This window comes from Anomaloglossus baeobatrachus, chromosome 3 (assembly GCF_048569485.1).
Source record: "Anomaloglossus baeobatrachus isolate aAnoBae1 chromosome 3, aAnoBae1.hap1, whole genome shotgun sequence".
Taxonomy (NCBI): Eukaryota; Metazoa; Chordata; class Amphibia; order Anura; family Aromobatidae; genus Anomaloglossus; species Anomaloglossus baeobatrachus.
In genome coordinates this window covers 274476557-274490620 of record NC_134355.1, presented here as the reverse complement: position 1 = coordinate 274490620, position 14064 = coordinate 274476557, and the positions used below count along the sequence as shown (strand labels likewise).

At 45.0% G+C, this 14064-nt stretch overlaps 1 protein-coding gene across 2 annotated transcripts in view; it reads left to right on the top strand.

The window, feature by feature from the left end:
- The window catches only part of MYB (MYB proto-oncogene, transcription factor), a 37395-nt gene extending 30705 nt beyond the window's left edge, over positions 1-6690 (top strand). For both annotated transcript variants that reach the window (XM_075338256.1, XM_075338257.1), the window contains 2 exons: positions 2883-2990; positions 5346-6690. In XM_075338256.1, coding sequence (XP_075194371.1) covers positions 2883-2990; positions 5346-5456 — 219 coding nt within the window. In that variant the 3' untranslated portion in view covers positions 5457-6690. The remainder of the gene's footprint in view (positions 1-2882; positions 2991-5345) is intronic.
- Positions 6691-14064: the final 7374 nt, after the last annotated feature.

Genomic DNA, 14064 nt, shown 5'->3' with positions numbered 1-14064 from the left:
CAACCACCACAGCCTCCCAGACACTGTTCCGAGAGGTGTACTGTTTTCCCTCCCTGTAGATCTCACATTTTATGAGGGACCACAGGTTCTCTATGGGGTTCAGATCAGGTGAACAAGGGGGCCATGCCATTATTTTTTCATCTTTTAGACCTTTACTGGCCAGCCACGCTGTGGAGTAGTTGGATGCATGTGATGGAGCATTATCCTGCATGAAAACCATGTTTTTCTTGAATGACACCGACTTCTTCCTGTACCACTGCTTGAAGAAGTTGTCTTCCAGAAACTGGCAGTAGGTCTGGGAGTTGAGCTTCACTCCATCTTCAACCCGAAAAGGTCCCACAAGTTCATCTTTGATGATACCAGCCCATACCAGTACCCCACCTCCACCTTGCTGGCGTCTGAGTCGGAGTGGAGCTCTCTGCCCTTTACTGATCCAGCCTCTGGCCCATCCATCTGGCCCATCAAGAGTCACTCTCATTTCATCAGTCCATAAAACCTTTGAAAAATCTGTCTTAAGATATTTCTTGGCCCAGTCTTGACGTTTTATCTTATGTTTCTAATTCAAAGGTGGTCGTTTTTCAGCCTTCCTTACCTTGGCCATGTCCCTGAGTATGGTACACCTTGTGCTTTTTGATACTCCAGTAACGTTGCAGTTTTGAAATATGGCCAAACTGGTGGCAAATCTCATCTTTGCACTTCACGCTTGATTTTCCTCAATTCATGGGCAGTTATTTTGCGCCTTTTTTCCCAACACGCTTCTTTCGACTCTGTTGGCTATTTGCCATGAAACGCTTGATTGTTCGGCGATTGTGTCGCGGGCGGGGAGGGCGCTGCGCTCACCACGCTCAGGTCCGGCGCTGCTGCTCGGTGGCTCGAGTGGTGGCCCGGATCCGGGGACTCGAGCGGCGCTCCTCGCCCGTGAGTGAAAGGGGAGTAGTTTGGTTTGGGGATTTGGTTCGTGACGTCACCCACGGGTTGTGGTGAGGTTGGACACCACCGCTGCTGTTGACGGGGATCCCGGGAGCGATGGCAGGGAGCAGCTGGGATGTTGTTTCCCCCTCCGTGGGTAGGGGTTGGTGGGCCCGGTGAGGTGAAAGGGGAGGCAGGGTCAGGCAAGGTGCAGGGGGCGCTTGGACTGCGCAGCGCGGTGCCGGACGGCATGGTAGTACTCACTCAGCCACAAATGGATGCCAGTCTCTGGTAAAACAAACGGCTGGATGGACAGGTCCCGCAGCCGGCTGCTGTGGTTTCTCCCGGACGGTTGGTGGTGGCTGCCTTTCCCTACACCTTTTGTGTATCTTCGGTCCCAATGGCTTCCCACTGGTAACCCGCTCCCCAGCGTGGATATGTGCCGTAGGAGCCCTTTTGCCCGCAGGCTCTGGCCCTGGGAACTCTAGCTGTGGCGGTAGCTGTATTTCCCTTTTGCTGTTTGGACGGTTGCCTTCAATCGGGTCTTGGCTGTTTGGAAACCCCTGGGGTTCCGGTCACTAACGGATTTGACCTGTTTAACGGCGACTCCAAGCCTGGTCGGGGTCCGCAGGCCCTGCCGGTTTGTGCTGGCTTCACTTCGCTCCCCGGTTCGGTACCGGCGGGCCACCGCCCGTCCCCGGTCCTACGGTTCCGCGTTGATCTGCCTCTCCTGCAGACGGCCACCACCGTCTGCCAACCTTGCTCTTGGTGCCCGGGCCACGTACCCGGACACAGTCAGTTTGCTCCTCTACTACCACTTTACTCCTCACTCTTTCACCTCCCTAACTCATCTGACTTCCTTTCCCGCCTCCAGGCCTGTGAACTCCTCAGTGGGTGGGGCCAACCGCCTGGCTCCACCCCACCTGGTGTGGACATCAGCCCCTGGAGGGAGGCAACAAGGATTTGGTGTCTGACTGATGTGCCTATCTCGGGGTGGGGGTGTCGTGTTGTAGTACCTGTGACGACCTGGCTAGTCCAGGGCGCCACAATTGCGCTTCAAAAGTTTGTCAATTTCAAGATTGCTGCATCCCTCTGTAAGACATCTCTCAATTTTGGACTTTTCAGAGCCTGTCAAATCTCTCTTCTGACCCATTTTGCCAAAGGAAAGGAAGTTGCCTAATAATTAAGCACCCCTTATATAGGGTGTTGATGTCATTACACCACACCCCTCCTCATTACAGAGACACACATCACCTGATTTACTTAATTGGTAGTTGGCTCTCAAGCCTATACAGCTTGGAGTAGGACAACACGTATAAAAATTATCATGTGATCACAATACTCTTTTGCCTAATAATTCTGCACACAGTGTATATCAACAAACAAATATATTTTTTAACACATGCTGTTTTATATAAACCTCATAGTTATCATTACTAAAAACTGAAATACTTGCTGCTTTTTTAATGTTCACTTTGTAAAAAAGCAAATAAAAAAAATTATATAAATATATATTGTACAAAATTTTAATCGGTCACCAATCATGTATTTATCTAAATGTAGAAATACTTGTCCAGGAACTACAGTATATTCAATCACTCTAATGTCACTTAAAAATGTATGATACTAACATCCTCTTTAAGGCAGCACTCAGGATCTACTGTAGAAATTCTCAGGCCTCTCCTCATTTTCCTGGCCATCCAGGTTTTGTTTTTCTTCCTGGTACAAAACACCAGAAAGAAACTGATGTGGGCACTAATCCCACAGAAAGGAATTGTTTCCTTATCCAGCACATAAGTTGTTGTGCCAGACATTTCAAGAAGTCTGATCAAAAAACACTGCATGTTGCTTCCCCCCACCCCACCCTCCCTCAAATTCACATCCATGATTTTGCAGTCGAATCTACAGTAGCCATATGACAACTTGGCCTTATTGAACTGTCAAGATGAGTTGGTACCTTTTTGTCATTTCAGAATCTTCTTACCAGTTCATTGTTAATGAAACCTATGTCTGATAAAGAGGACTACAGAGTGAAATCTATTACAGCACCCAGGAACAGAACACTGGCAAGCCCATTACAGGTAGTGGATTATTTTCATTTTCAGCTACATAGCACAAACTGCATTATTGCTGCCATAGTATGCTTTCCATGTCTTTCTTTCTTAAATGTGAATCTATGTGCAGCTTTTCATTTTCTACAAAGCTCCGTGCTGTTAACCCAAACATGTGTCTCCTTTAATAAATTAAATCATTATTCTGCAGAAGAGGAACCAAATTTAACAGATTTAATAAACAACATATTAATTGATATAGTAATTAAAAAAAAAACCATCATGTTCTCAGATTTACTTTTCCCTTTAGTCGCGTTTATTAAAATATGAGGATATTTAAACTCTAATTAGCTGTTCACAAGATGTGTGAAACATTGCTAGATTAACACAATTAATACCTATATAAAATTACTATAATATCCAGACATTACATATACACAGGAGCCTTTATAATAATAGAATTGTAGTTTTCATTTGTGTCAGAAAGTAAATAGATGTATCTAAGCCTATTTCTTGACAATTAGACTGTGACAATTAGGAAGTGCAACACTATACATACACATGTCAGTGAAAAAGAGTAAGGTTGCACTCACACAACCGTATAACTTGGCCAAGTGGTTTCTGATGTTTTGTCGCATAGCACTTTGGCATTGCTCCAAAGTATAACATTGGACAATCAGGGAGTTTGTTGATTTGGCTTGAGAAAAACAATGCATTCACGGCATTCACTTATTAAAGTCTATGGGTGCATAGAAATCATCACACTGCTATTCTATGACATCTGAGTGCATTCCAATTTCTACTGACTCTTAGGCGGGCTTTGCACACTACGACATCGCAGGTGCGATGTCGGTGGGGTCAAATTGAAAGTGACGCACATCCGGCATCGCATGCGACATCGTAGTGTGTAAAGCCTAGATGATACGATTAACAAGCGCAAAATCGTCGTAATCGTATCATCGGTGCAGCGTCGGCGTAATCCATAATTACGCTGACGCGGCGGTCCGATGTTGTTCCTCGCTCCTGCGGCAGCACACATTGCTGTGTGTGAAGTCGCAGGAGCGAGGAACATCTCCTACCGGCGTCACCGCGGCTTCCGTAGGATATGCGGAAGGAAGGAGGTGGGTGGGATGTTTACATCCTGCTCATCTCTGCCCCTCCGCCGCTATTGGCCGCCTGCCGTGTGACGTCGCTATGACGCCGCACGACCCGCCCCCTTAGGAAGGAGGCGGGTCGCCGTCCAGAGCGACGGTCGCAGGGCAGGTGAGTGCATGTGAAGCTGGCGTAGCGATAATGTTCGCTACGCCAGCTATCACACGATATCGTACCTGCGACGGGGGCGGGGACTATCGCGTGCGACATCGCAGCATCGGCTTGCGATGTCGCAACGTGCAAAGCCGCCCTTAGAATGGTGAAGATGTAGAACTTTGGTTCTCCTCCTTTCCCTGACAGAGTTCTCTGATTTTCTCAACCAAGAAAATCGGAGCACAGTATGCTGACACCCTGATCAAACTCGGATAAGAGTTTGATCAGGGTGTCATTAGCCTAATCGGGACAATTCTCTTGCACAAGAAATTCTACAGCTGTCTGACCGCAGCCTAACTGTCATTCTGTTCTTGCACTAAAATATATTACTGATGGGCGTTGATTGCCGATGACTCCGGAGCTCGGAATACTATTGGTGCGCCCGCACTGACACCGACGGGGGAGTGACGGGGGGCGGTCTGGCGCCATGTTTAAAAAGCATGGTCTTTTCACACAGCCTTCCATCTCCCCCTGATTGAAATGATCCAAACTGCTGTGAGATCGTGAAATGTATACGTTGGGGTCCTTGTTCCAGGGGGATCTCTCTGCTGCTATTTCTTAGGCTATGTCAGGACTATGGGTATGCTCTTCTGTACAATATGGTTTATGCTGCCCACTGTCTTTTACCCCTTTGACCTTTTGGCCAGAGTGTTATAACTTGTATCTTTGTGCATGATGTTCACAATTTTCTGTATTTTCTGCTACTTGGGCTTTGTGCAATATAGGGCTACTTAACTAGTACGAAGTGTGGGGTATTTTATTACTTATAGCACTAAAACTTTTTTCTTTATTTTTTGAACTTGTGGTAATTTATTATCTATTTTACCTTTATGGTTCTTTCTGTAGTGCTTTATGCCCTGACCACATTTTGACCCGCAGATATCATTACTACTGCACTTGTGTACCTCATGCTTCACAATTTTATACATGTTGTCATACACATGCCTCTGATTTGTGTTGCCGATTCCTTTCTGTGCCAGTCTCCTTGAAATAAATATAGAATATTTTGCACTATACTCCTGTCTTTGTTCTCCTTGTTTCACTAAAATAAATGTGTATTATTTCTTTTTTTCCCAACAGCAGTTGAGCAGTGCATGGGAAGCAATATCTTGTGGAAAAATAGAGGAACAGAAGATGTATTCAGAAATGTATCACAAATGTATGAAAAATGTATCTACACTTGTCATGTGATGACTGTGGGGTCTGAAAAAGCATTATCATGGAAACACTTCAGAATACTTTGGGATTTTGTTGTAAAATTCCTCTACATGAAGCTTTGGGAATGTTCTTAATTGGGAGATTTTTGTTGTGGTACAACAGTTGGGAGAAGCACCAAGTGCATTTTGTTCTTGTCACTGAGCTTAGAGTTGGAGGTTCATTATGTCAGTAAATAATACTGTCAGATGGATATTTCCATATACATAAAGTGACATTTCTACCTATGTCGTTTAGGTAAGACGCTGATATTTAGTGTATTTTACACAACATTTGAATATGTTTAGAACAAACTTATATCACCAGTATTGTTGTTTATAGAAAAAAAAACATGGTATATGTTCTAAACAGGAACTCTACCAGTTTCTGTGTGATTGCCTACTGATATAAAGACAAGCAAGCATTACTACAATTGTCAATATTTATCACACATGCAAAAACGTATAAAAGGGAGTCATTGTTTTTACTGTTCATAAGTGTACATTATTTTTTTTTCTACAGTTTGTAAAAATATTTGTCTGCTTTTTTATACACATTTGTTAGCGTGCTTTAAATGGCTACTGACTGGAAATATTTTTTTTTTTTTCTAAATAAAGAAAATTATATTTTTATTCACTAATTTAATTATTATTATTTTTTTATATATATATATATAAATAGCCAAGATTTTCTTTGGTGTTTTTATATATTATTGTTACCCCTTGCCCTGCTGCTATGACTGTAGCATGTAGACATGCCAGCAATATAAGGAAATAATTGGAATATGTACAAAATAATAAGGACCGCTGTGCTGATGTCCGCTTTATTATGCACTAGCATTTCATTAAAAATGTATATTTCTTAAAAATAATTCTGTAGATTTACTAAGAAAAAAGATGAAATACTGGGAGATTTAAAATTGCACCTTCATTTATTTGGGAGAAGACTGCATTTTATGTATTGTGTGTGTGTTTTTCTTTTTTTAAAATCTAATTTGTCTTTTTTTATGAATTTTATCATATAGACTTGGTTTTCTACCCAATGTTCTATTATTTTGTACAGTTACTGCCTTTTATTTGGACTTCTTGAGGAGAACACTGTATTGTTGGGTTTTATTGTTTGTAACCTTTGGATTTGCTGCCTTAAAGGATACTGTGCAGCATACCTGCACTTATTTTGTACTGCCTTTGTAAAAAAAAGAATAAAAAATAAAAAAAAAAGTGTTTTGCAACATGTTGCATTCCCATGCTTTTAATGTGTTCAACAGTTTTATCCTAGAAAAATGTATTTAATTTTGTTTAACATATAGCTTCACTCTGTGGTATGCATATGACACACCCCATGGCCTGTGGGATACTCTGTTCTGGGCATTGAATCACCGTGACATGTTACGGATGGCCGGTGCCCGGTTCCGTGGCCCTGGTGGTTGCTTGAAAGTGATAGAGGAAAATTAAAATAAAAAAAAAAAGTCTTTCGTGACGCCACTTGCGGTACGCGGCTATATGAGGGATCTGCTGCTGTGTAGTCTCTTACAGCTGGGGCTGTTGGTATTGAGCAGTTTGGATGTTATGGCCCTCCGCAAGTAAGCTAAGCCCCAGGGAAGAATGATGATTGTAGTATAGTAAAAGTTGGTGATGCAGAGGTGCGGGAAGAATTCAGACATCACAGGGAATGTGGTTCAACTTGTTCTTTACTCACTGGTTATGTGGTACAGCCACCCACCTGGTTCTGGTCTCTGCCAATGTGGGTCTCAGGTGATCTTGTGTTCCTTTTATCCCAGTGCCAGTGTTATGACCTAGTGAGCTCTTCCTCCATGCATCCTTCTATAATTGATGGGTCCACGTGGCCTAAAGCGTTTTGGGGTCTCCTTCTGGTCTCACAGTCCTGGCGCGTATGGCAAGCAGCTTGAACCTCTCCATGGGTTGGACCTCTGTCCCAGTTCCCAGGTTCCCTCTTTGCTGCTGTGCCCCGGACTCTAAAGTCAGTGAGGAACCTTGATGATCCCCTCACCTGGCAGATTTAACAGGTGAGCCTAAAGCGTCCTCCTGAACTAGGGCTCCGCACCTCGCCTGTGTCGGTCCTGTGAATACTGACACTGTACTCTCCCTGGTGACCATACTCTTTTAACCCACTGATGTCACTGCTTGTGTTTTTCTCACTGGACCTAAGTCTCCTCACACCGTCCCTGGCTCAACGCCAACTCCTGACTGACTTTCAATTGTCCCTGTCAACTGTCCAGAATAACCCCTACCCCTCCCGGGTTTCTGACAAGCGGGATTGGATAAATCCCGAACAATAGGTGGCCATCCATCAGATCCGTCTTCAGGCTGTTACCCAGTCTGGAAAAAGGGCAAAAAAAGTGTGTGTTTTAAATGATGTTGTTTGGTTTTTACCGGCCCTGGTCTCCCAGGAACCTTGGATAAGTACTGCACCTGTAACTAGATACATGATCCTGTGGCACCTGACGCCTCAGGGGCGCCACATTCACCCTTGACAAATCCCAGCACGTCCACGGGCTGCAGAAATAAATTAATACAGTTATACCGCATTTTTAAATATGCATAAAACATTTAGAACTTCATTCCCTTGCAAGGGAGGCATTTTTCTTATACGTTTCAAACAAATTAAAAACATATTTACATGAGGCACCCCTTCTGCCACCCACCACCCGGAGTCACCGGTTTCCTTCTCAAAGGACTGTGTTGCAGAATAAAAGTCCTCTTCGAAAGACTTTTTGCAGTATTACTCTGGTAGGCTGCACAACTGGTACAACTATTTACACTGAAAGTTTTTGCTACTACCAGTCCAGTAGCTGATGGTCCATTCTTATACTTAATAAATCAAGGAATGATCCAAAAAGTGTATACAGGAAAGTCTCTGTAGGATCAATACATTAAATAAACATTTATATTTTGTAACCATTCATATTTTCTTATTTTTCTATGATTCCCTATGGGTGTCTTGGCTTAGGAGTCCTGGTTTCTATTTCCCAACCCCAGGAACTTGCTTTCCTAACTTAATGTTCATGGGGCTGAGCCCAGTTCCTCCTCCCTTCTGTACACTACTATTTACAGTCTATTTACATAAGGACACTTTTTTTTATACTTTTCATGTTTACACCCACTCTCCGTACCGGGACGGGGGCTGATCAAAGTTGCTACGACTTGATCTACATAATTCAAGTGTCTCAGCTTGCCCTTGTTGTGCTCTTGTGTCTGATGTAAGTGTCCCACTAGTGTCTATACTCTGGATCAACCTATGTATTATAGGTAGACTGGGAAATTGCCTGCGACTATTTAATCCTACTGTAGGATTGACAGGTTCACCGATCACTCCTTGGCTTGGTCCTTCTCGAAGGGATATCTGGCTATTTTCCGTGTCGAGACTCCTAACAGAGGCTCCACGGGCCTTTTTGATTTTCTAACTTCTGAATGTCCTTTTTATAATGTGAAGCCCAAAACTGAATCCCATATTCTAGATGTGGCCTTACAAGTGATTTATAGAGGGGTAACAATATGTTGGGATCACGGGATCTAATTTTTCTTTTTATACACCCTAAAATCTTGTTTGCTTTAGCAGCTGCTGCCTGACATTGAATACTGCTGCTCAGCTTATTTGTAATGAGAATACCCAAGTCCTTCTCCTGTTCTGTAGTCCCGAGTTTACTTCCATTTAATGTTTACGCAGTTATAGGATTACTCTGTCCTAGGTGCATTACTTTACATTTATCAACATTTAATCTCATTTGCCAAGTATCTGCCCATTCTGACATCTTATCCAGATCTTTTTGTAATATTGTACTATCAAGGTCAGTTTTTAATATCCTACATAGTTTGGTGTCATCAGCAAAGACTGACATTTTACTATCTATCGCATCCACAAGGTCATTAATAAAGAGATTAAAAAGAATCGGTCCTAGCACAGATCCCTGCAGCACCCCACTGCTGACTATAGCCCATTTAGAATATGTACCATTTATGACTACTCTTTGTTTCCTATCTTTTAGCTAATTCCTTACCCAGTTGTATATAGTTTCCCCTAGTCCTTGGTTCTGGAGTTTACGTATAAGGCTATTATGTGGTACAGTATCACATGCCTTTGCAAAGTCCAAATAAATCACATCAGCTGCATTACCAATATCCAGATTTGCACTTACCCCCTCATAGAACCACAACAGGTTTGTTAGACATGACTTATCTTTCATGAATCCATGCTGTCTGTCAGTTATTATATTATTTTCTGCTATATATTTTTGTATATCATCCCTTAAAATGCCCTCAAAAACGTTGCATACTACTGATGTTAGGCTTACTGGACGGTAGTTGCCTGAATCCACCTTCTTACCCTTCTTAAATATCGGAACCACGTCAACAATCCTCCAATCCTGAGGCACCAACCCAGTTACAAGCAAGTCTAAGAAGATGAGATACAGCGGTTTGTCGACTACTGAGCTCAATTCCCTCAATATTCGTGGATTAATGCCATCTGGCCCTGGGAATTTGTCAATGTTTAATTTACTCAGATGCAGGGGTACGTCTTCTTGTGTTAAATTAATGTCAGGTGGTGAACTTTGATATTTCACTTGTTGAATGATCCCTTGAACAGTCAGTTCCTTGGTGAACACGGATGAGAAGTGCCTCTTTAATATCTCAGTCTTTTGTTTGTCTTCTATAACTAACTTGTTATTGTATTTTAAGGGGCCGATACTATCCTTTTTTTTTTCGTTTTGGCACTGATGTATTTATAAAAAATTTTTTGGATTTATTTTAATGTCCTTGGTGATTTTTGTTTCAGTAGCTAATTTTGCTTACTTGATTTCTTTTTTTACATATAATATCTTCTTACTTCTGAAATGCTATTTCTGTATTCTTAGCCTTCAAGATTTTAAATGCCCTTTGTTTTTGTTTTATTATACTTTGTACAGTCTTATTTATCCATAGTGGTTTCTTTTTATTCCTGGACATTTTATTACCAGAGGGTATAAGTTTTTTACAGGACTCTAGGAGTATATCCTTAAACCTTCCTCATTTATGTTCGGTATCCCCAGTTACCATGACATTGTCCCAATCTACACATTTAAGCGCTTCCCTTAATTTGTTGAAGTCAGCTTTCCGAACATTCATTCATTAAATGTTCTATTGAATATTACTTTGAAGCTTACCATATTATGATCGCTGGTGCCCAAATGCTCCCGGACCTGTAGATCTGAAATTGTATCTGGTCTATTTGACAGGACCAGATCTAGAAAATTATCTCCCCTCGTCGGTTCATCTACCATATGAGAGAAGAAATTGTCTTGAATAGTAGATAAGAACTTACAGCTTTTAGCACAACTAGAAGATTCTATGTCCCACTGAATGTCTGATTAGTTGAAATCCCCCATAATAAGAACTCGATTATTATTATTATTAGCTGCCTTTTCAATTTGTTCCAGCATTTCACCCTCTACCTGTTCAGGTATGTTTGGAGGCTTATAGCAAACTCAAATTAGCATTTTTCCATTATTCCCCTCCCCATGTACATTTCCCTATATTAACTATACATTGTTGCAGTTCCCCCCCAATGTCGTCATTCAACACAGGCTTTAGGTTAGATTTGACAAATATACACACCTCACCACCTTTTTTTATCTTTCCTGTCCTTACTAAATGTGTAACCCTCTACGTTTGTCACCCAGTCATGGCTTTCATCCAGCCAGGTTTCTGTAATGTTCATCACATCATAATCCATGGTTGACATAAGAGTCTCCAATTCATTCATTTTGTTTGCAAGACTTCTTGCATTTGCTAGTAGACATTTGATACTATTAACGCATTCCTTACTCCTAGCCTCCCTATGTTCATTGCATGTCCCAGCCCCCCCTAATCCTTCATTGACCCCTATCGTCTCACTGTCTATCCCCTTATTTGCTCCACTACCCTCCCTCCCCCCAGATCTTAGTTTAAAAGCTCCTCCATCCGTCTGACCATTTTCTCCCCCAGCACAGCTGCACCCTCCCCATTGAGATGCAGCCCATCCCTACCGTAGAGCCTGTAGCCAACTGAGAAGTTGGCCCAGTTCTCCATGAACCCAAACCCTTCCTTCCTGCACCAATTTCTAAGCCATGTATTTATCTCCCTAAGCTCCCGCTGTCTTTCTAGTGATGCTCGTGGCACCGGTAGTATATCTGAAAACACCACCTTGGAGGTCCTGGACTTCAGCTTCTCTCCTAGTTCCCTGTAATAATTTTTAAGGACCTTCCACTTGCCTCTAACTTTGTCATTAGTACCAATGTGCACCATGACCACTGGGTTTTCCCCAGCCCCACCCAGCAATCTGTCTATCCGATCCGCAATATGCAGAACCTGAGCACCCGGCAGACAACACACTGTTCGGCATTCACAGTCTCGGCGACAGATGACCCTGCCTGTCCGCCTAATTATAGAGTCCCCTGCCACCAACATCTGTCTGGGCTTTGCTGCACTTCTATTTCCCTCCTTCCTACAGCAGTCGTTTTCTTGGTTGTTAGGAGCCACATCCTGCTGTAGTGTTCCTAGTCCTGGCACTTCATTCCTAATATCAGCCAAACAGGCATATTTACTAGGTTGTGCCAGATCAGGGCTAGGCTCCCTGACACTTTCCCCCTACCTCTTCTTCTAACTGTTACCCAACTACCTACTTCTGGGTCCTGACTTTCCCACCTCCACCCTCCTCCATAGCATTGGCCCCAGCCAGAGAAAGCTCAGTGATCTCTAAACTCCTCTCCAGGTTTGCAATGCTCCTCAGTGTTGCAAGCTGCATATTTAGATCAGTTACCTGGGCTTCCAAATATGTAACACTAGAAGGTGGCCCGATTCTACGCATCGGGTATTCTAGAATTTACGTATTGTGTAGTTCATGTATGATTTTTGTTATATATATATATATATATATATATATATATATAGATGTTGTTGTGTGTAGTTACCAAGTGTTTGTGTAGGGGCTGTACATGTTCTGGGTGTTGTCTGGGTGTGACGGGGGGTGAGAGCGGTGTTGTATGTGTGTTGCGTGTGTTGCGTTGTTTGTGGAGCGCTGTGTGTCTGTAGCGTTGTGTGTGTGTTGCGCGGTTTGTGTGTGTGTGTTGCACGGTTTGTGTGGTGTGTGTGGTGTGTTTTGGGGGGAGGTATGTTTTGTGCAATGTGTGTGTTGTGCGGTATGTGCGTATATTTGTGTGTGCCGCGGTGTTTGTGTGTTGGGTGCTGTGTGTGCGCAGCGTTGTCTGTGTGTGTGGGTGTCTGTGTAGGGCAGTTGTTTGTGGTTCCCAGTGTGTGTGTGGTGTGTGGTGTGTTGTGCAGTGCGCGCGCGCGTGTGTGTGTGTGTTTTGGGGGGAGGTGCGCACTCCCAAACGTGCTCCATCCCCCATGCAGCGCACTCCCCATTTTGCTCCATCCCGCATGCAGCGCACTCCCCATCGTGCTCCATCCCCTATGCTGCGCACCCCCCATCGTGCTCCATCTCCCATGCTGCGCACTCCCAAACGTGCTCCATCCGCCATGCTGCGCACTCCCAAACGTGCTCCATCCGCCATGCTGCGCACTCCCAAACGTGCTCCATCCGCCATACTCCGCACTCCCCATCGTGCTCCATCCCCCATGCAGCGCACTCCCCATCGTGCTCCATCCCCTATGCTGCGCACCCCCCATCGTGCTCCATCTCCCATGCTGCGCACTCCCAAACGTGCTCCACCCGCCATGCTGCGCACTCCCAAACGTGCTCCATCCCCCATGCTGTGAACTCCCCATCGTGCTCCATCCCCGATGCTGCGCACCCCCCGATCATGATCCATCCCCGATGCTGCGCACCCCCCCATCGTGCTCCATCCCCCATGCTGCACCAGCATCAGCCTCTCTGCCCCCAGCATCAGCTTCTCTGCCCCCAGCATCAGCCTCTCTCCTCCCAGCATCAGCCTCTCTCCTCCCAGCATCAGCCTCTCCTCTCTGTCCCCAGCATCAGCCTCTCTCCTCCCAGCCTTCCCCAGCATCAGCCTCTCTCCTCCCAGCCTCCCTCCTCCCACCCTCCCCCAGCATCAGCCTCCCTCTCCCAGCCTCCCCCAGCATCAGCCTCCCCCAGCATCAGCCTCTCTTCTCTCAGCCTACCTCTCCCAGCCTCCCTCCTCCCAGCCTCCCTCAGCATCAGCCTCCCTCTCCCAGCCTCCCCAAGCATCAGCCTCCACCAGCATCAGACTCTCTCCTTCCAGACTCCCCCAGCATTAGCCTCCGCCAGCATCAGCCTCTCTCCTTTCAGCCTCCTCCAGCATCAGCCTCCCTCTCCCAGCCTTCCCCAGGATCAGCCTCTCTCCTCCCAGCCTCCGTCCTCCCAGCCTTCCCCAGCATCAGCTTTCCCCTCCCAGCCTCCCTCAGCATCAGCCTTCCCCAGCATCAGCCTCTCTCCTCCCAGCCTCAGCCTCTCTCCTTCCAGCCTCCCCCAGCATCAGCCTCTCTCCTTCCAGCCTCCCTCAGCATCAGCCTCCCCTTCCCAGCCTTCCCCAGGATCAGCCTCTCTCCTCCCAGCCTCCTTCCTCCCAGCCTCCCCCAGCATCAGCCTTCCCCTCCCAGTCTCCCTCAGCATCAGCCTCCCTCTCCCA